Below are 6,000 nucleotides of genomic sequence, written 5' to 3' on the forward strand. Positions count from 1 at the left end.
AAAAAAAAAAAAAAAACCCGTGTATGCAGTGTGTCAGGTCTCAGATAAAGAAGAAGGCGAGCTGTTTATTGATGCAGTAAGAAACGAATCGATGAAAGAAACCTGTCATCTTTACAACGATTGACAAACACGGAATGTAACTTGAACACAACACATCCTACAAATACAAGCCTGATTGAAAGAAATAATGATAATCAAATCCTTGATGACAGCAACACTCAGTAACACTCACAAAACAAATACTGTATATTGACAGTCATGTTACGTTATTTTAAAATGTTCCCTTTTCTTTTCTAGCTTTTTTAACACACTACTTCTCCGCTGCGATACGCGGGTATATATATATATGTATATATATATCCCGATCTACATACTCGAATAATGGATACTTTATTCGCCATCAATGATTGTTTTGGTAAAGCCATACATACTCAGTGTATTCATTAGATGAACGGTAAAAAAGTAAGAGCAAGGGGAGGATGCAGGCTGTAGTGCGCGTCAACTCTATCTGAATTGCGCGATCACATTTCAAAAAATATATCTTTTCAAGTTCTATTTAGTCCATATTTGTCAAACTCAAGGGCCACGGGCCACATCCGGCCCGGCGTAATTATATCCGCCCGAGATCATTTTATATACTGTATTATTGTTATTAATGGCCCAGGTATATGAAGCGCTGGTAACACAATAAACTACAGATCCCATAATGCAGCGCTTCAGCTGCCTTGCCGAACACTTACCGCGTTAATCAAGTCTAGCTTATGATGCTGCAAGTTATTGCGAAGCTAGCTCACACGATGCTGGAGAGAAAAGTTCATTCTGAAAATAGAGCCTTTAAAAAGCGATGGGAGGCTGAGTATATGTTTACTGAACCCGTGTGTCTCATTTGTGGAGCTAATGTGGCTGTAATTACAGAATTTAATCTAAGACGGCACTATGAGACAAAACATCAGGGTAACCTGAATGCAATGCAGAAGATACAGAAAGCATGAGTGGTTCAAGCTCATCTCCATTACAGTAAATGGAGAAAAACAGCTTCCAGTTATGACCATTACGCGTAGAATTTCGAAATGAAACCTGCCCAACTTTTGTAAGGAAGCTGTAAGGAATGAATCTGCCAAATTTCAGCCTTCCACCCACACGGGAAGTTGGAGAATTAGTGATGAGTGAGTGAGTGAGGGCTTTGCCTTTTATTAGTGTATATATATATTTATATATGTATATATTTATATATGTATATATTTATATATATATATTTATATTTATATATATATATTTTTATATATATATATATATTAATAAAAGGCAAAGCCCTCACTCACTCATATATATATATATATATGAGCCAAAGAACACAGCAGTGTTCAAACTTTGTAGATTCTGAAGAAAAATCTGACATCTGTGAACCTTTTTGATTTTTGTAAAGTTATGTCTCAACATCTCTGAGATGAAAATATGTCTTTTTAGGTGTGTGTTCACAACCCATTAAAAAAAACTTTTAGATGCAGACGAAAATCCTTTACAGGCAGTGGTAATTTGAAAGACCTTGCTGTTTTCAAAATGTATAGCAACTATGCAAAATGTAACATTTGCAAATCCTTTGGTTTATGTAAATAATTTTAAAAGATAGATTAATGGCAGAGAGTTCTGAAAATGTGCATGTTGATTACCACATGTAAGTAAGAATTTAGTTTACTCTGTATGCCTGACATTGTTGACCCTGTAAACATTTTTGTTTATGTTTCACTTTATGGTTTGGGGAGGGATTGGCTGGGTTTGTAGCTGGACTAGGTGGTAGTTTTATCAGCACATTACAGTAGTTTAATTATGATCAAATCACATGGTCACAGTTTTGTTTAAATCCACAGTACTGAAAGAAAGTTGAAAACTTGAATAACATTTTTTCTTTTAGTACCTCCAAGACCTGCTACCCCGGAGAAGTTTTCCATCCCACACATGTGTGGACGCTTTGGTCCAGGAGGTCAACTGCTTAAAGTTCTTCCCAACCTTCCTTCAGAGGGCCAACCAGCTTTGGTGGAAATTTATAGCATGGAGGTAATAAGATTAATGTAGTGCTGTTTGGTCACTTAAATAGTCTCCCCACTAATTAAAATGTTACAGGTCTGTCTTATGATTTATACTAAAGAGTGACATTTTAAAAAGAAAGGTGTCAAAATAAAAACCAAACATTTTTTTTTTCTTGTGTAATAAAAAACAGTAAGTTTCAATCTTACCAATTTTGACTAAACCTCACATCTGTTGAGCTTTTTGATAGTTGAGAGATCATATAGAATACAACACATCTTTATAGCCTTTTCTTGGGTGCACTGGCCTAGTATCCTCATTCTACAGTATGTAGCTGGCATTTGTGTTTTTTTGTAATGGGCTGTTACAAGTGCCATGTGATTGGTGCTAGAGTGATTCTGACTTTCTTTCCCTTTTATATATAGATTATGTTTGCAACATATATTTGTGTGTGTATGTATGTGTGTGTGGTTTCCTTGTGAAAAAAGTTGCAAAGTATTACAAATTACACCACATTGCAGTCTTGGAATTATTTGTTTTTGGTGCCCATTCATGTTGGAATAATCTTCTTCTTAATGCTTTTTCTGTCTTGTTTTCTGTGTCATTTTAAGTATGCATCTTTTTTGGTAGATATTCTGTCTTACAGCCCATTTACTAATATGTACCATTATTAGGTCAAAAACTAAATATTTGGTAGTAAACCTGTGCAGGTATTGGCCAACTGCGTAAACATCACACAGAAGATGGCTCAGATAAACAGCCAAAGATACAAGCTGAAATTATTGGCTTTTATACCAATCAACTGGTTTACTAGAATGAATTTTATTTCTTTGTGTTTTTATTTCTTTGAGCAGTCTGCCCACGAAATACATTTGACTTTAATTGTGGTTGGAGTAATTTTCAAAGATGTTGTTCAAACATGATCACCAGCCAGACAAGAAGTGCTTAAATACAGTGCCACATATAATGTACAAATATTATTAGTTATTGTTCAATAATCTCAGAGGCTGATCATTTAAAATGTGAAAATTAAGCTATGGCAGTTCCAAACAGCCCCTTTGTTGAGCTCAGGTGTGTGCGATAGACTTGGCACCTTTAAAGGCCATTCTCTCCCATATGCACGCTGCTGCCAGAACAAGCCGGAGCCCACATTGACTCTGAATTGTAATTAAGAACGTCTGAGAATGTTAAGTGTTACAGTGTTGTGAAGGACAACCAACAAATGATGGTGCAGAATTTGCTAACATTTTCGTTACTTTTATGCAATTAATATTTTAAATGGTGCATGCAAATGCTGAATTGCGTTCTTTTTAATGTTTATATTTTTGTAATTCAGCAGTGTTGCACAGTTAACAAGATGACTAACTACAAACACTATGTTTCATTTTATTTTTTGTAAAAATGGGCAGATGAACAGTTGACTATATACTTGGTGGCACAGTGTGCATTGATTAGAGCTTCTATCTTACAGTTCCAGCATCATGGGTTCAGTCATGTCCTAGATTCTGTTTGTGAGGTGTGTGTGTTTTACAAATATCTATGCTGGATTTTTTTATGTACCCATGGTTACTTTTGCAAATATTTGCTGGTTAGACAGACTGGTGAGTGATAACAGGCCTTATATGAATCAGGGTGATACGATGAGTAACCATTGTCCTGTACAGTATAATTTTCATTGCTACTTTGTGCCAAGGTAGACACATAGTCCCTTATTTTTATAATAATTGAGCTTGGAAAACTGAATTAAATTGTTATAATCATTGGCCTAAATGCTGTTAGCAACATCCATAGCTAAAACTGGATTGTAAGCCATAAATAAGCATGCATTTAAGAAAGAAAAAACAATTTTAGAAATAATAAATATAAGTGTGTGTGTGTACATCAAATTTTTTTAATGCAAAATGCCACCTATATTTTCGATGCTTTGTAATAATAAACAAAAAGTTCACTGTAGCATTGTAGTGTGTTTTAAACCTGCTCCTGTGTCACCACCCTCTTTGGTGGTTATTTATCTTTCCAGCCAGTCACAAAATACAAAAGCCATTTCATGGTTTTAATGTAGCAATTGGGCAATTGGGCAATTCAATTGGGCATCTTATTTCTGCACTCCTGCTGTGTGTCAGAAATGTTTGTTTTTTATTCTTTTCCTGAATTGTAAAAAAATAAAATAAATAAATTGTATTGACAATGTATATAGTACTCTGGGTAATTCCTTTCCCAATTTTTATCTTTTTAAATTGTTTATTCAAGGAACTACTTTGTGATGAATGCTATAATGAAAGTAGTACATTGTTAGCTGTGCTACCACATGTTAATTGGTAGTAAACTAGGAATAACAATAGGAATTTATGGCCTCACATTCTTAACAAACATTTAATTCAACATAGAGCAACACTTCCATCATTCTGTAGTTATGCATTACATCTTTGACAATTAAATGAGAAGTAAAACTAGCATTATCAATAATACACTGCACTTGAAGAGAAAAATGCTTAAAGCACTCCTGAAGATTAGTGATAAAGTGAGGATTAAAATAGCAAAAAAATAGTTTTATTTCAAGTTCCCAATCTGATGCTATATTTATCTTTCAAAAGTGCTGAAAACCATATATAATTTGATATTTCCTTGCTTATTGTTTTTTCATTGTAAGTGCAATAGTGAATAATTTATGTTTCTTACAATTAATTTCTCTACAGTTCTCCTTTTACATGCAGGATAGGTTGATTGGCAGTGCTAAATTGGAAACGTGTGTGCATGCACTAATACAGTATGTTAGCATACCCACCACATGACGAAGTACCTCAAATGTAGACCTGAGCATAGCCATGTCATGGGTGACACCTCAGGACCACACTAGTTCGAATGGAGTGGAACAGTGTGAGTTTACTTTACAGTGGCTAGAGTGCCACAAATGGGCTGGATGCAGATTAATGTCATAAAAGGACCCCAAAACTTCTGTGACAGTGAAGATAGTTATAGGATGTTTTTAGAGATCTCGATAAGTGTTTCTTAGTAGCAGTTTTGCATATATTTCCTGAATAATACTTGCCATGTAAACTAAATGTGAATGATCAGTGTTTGCTAATGTATTGAAAGCATTATCAGCATCTAGTAAAGAAGAATATTTTTAGTGTCAATGTAAAAAACATTTTAAGTTTGTGGTTCTAAAGAGGCTGGGTTAACAAGGATCTTCAAAAATAAAAAAAATGTTCTTTTTGAAAATGGAAAAATTAAAAAGATGTTAGAATGTTACTTAAAGATTAAACTGTAATTGGATTTGGTCTAAGGCCTAATAATCTGGATTAAATTAAATTTTATAAATAGTTTCTACTTACTGCTTATTTCTAGATGAAATATAAATGTGCTTGCCACTTGTTTGACATCCTATGCTTTAATGGTTTTACATTTTTTTTTTACCAGGTCATACTTCAGAATACACAAGAACAACAAGACTTGCTATCATTCCCAGGGCCTCTTGTCAAGTAAGTGAACTTGGTATAATCAGCCATTCTCAAATACATAACTTCAATTTATAATATTATTTTTTTGTAGATTGAGCATTATCAATCATTATAGTTAATTATAAAAATAATATTGGATATTGTGAATAATATTGCTAATTGCTAGGTTTCTGAAATCTCATTTTACCCTCAAGCATTTCAGATTTTATTACTTTTGTTGCTGAACAAATGTTTTTTTTTTCTTTTCTTTTCCAGAGGGGAAACGCACAAGGTTGATGTGATCAAATTTGCACAAAACAGAGCTCTAGAGTGTCTAAGAAATGAATGCCTAATTGATAGGGATTCAGCAAATCTCATATGGGAGTTTATAGTACTGCTGTGCCGTCAAAATGGGGTCAGTATCACTTGTCAGTGTATATCAACTGTTTATGTCAAGTAAACCAGGGAAAACTATAATTTATCATAATTGGTTTCTTTTTATAAATACCATTTATACTGCGATTATCCACAAATA

The 6,000-nt window shown here is 33.9% G+C and overlaps 1 protein-coding gene across 5 annotated transcripts in view; it reads left to right on the forward strand.

Annotated features, from left to right (window-relative positions):
• The window catches only part of sec16a (SEC16 homolog A, endoplasmic reticulum export factor), a 219,458-nt gene that overhangs the window by 88,372 nt on the left and 125,086 nt on the right, over positions 1-6,000 (forward strand). For all 5 annotated transcript variants that reach the window (XM_039763857.1, XM_039763859.1, XM_039763860.1 and 2 more), the window contains 3 exons: positions 1,913-2,055; positions 5,446-5,507; positions 5,742-5,880. In XM_039763857.1, the coding sequence (XP_039619791.1) occupies positions 1,913-2,055; positions 5,446-5,507; positions 5,742-5,880 (344 nt within the window). The remainder of the gene's footprint in view (positions 1-1,912; positions 2,056-5,445; positions 5,508-5,741; positions 5,881-6,000) is intronic.

The sequence above is a fragment of the Polypterus senegalus genome, chromosome 9 (assembly GCF_016835505.1).
Source record: "Polypterus senegalus isolate Bchr_013 chromosome 9, ASM1683550v1, whole genome shotgun sequence".
NCBI classification, from domain to species: domain Eukaryota; kingdom Metazoa; phylum Chordata; class Cladistia; order Polypteriformes; family Polypteridae; genus Polypterus; species Polypterus senegalus.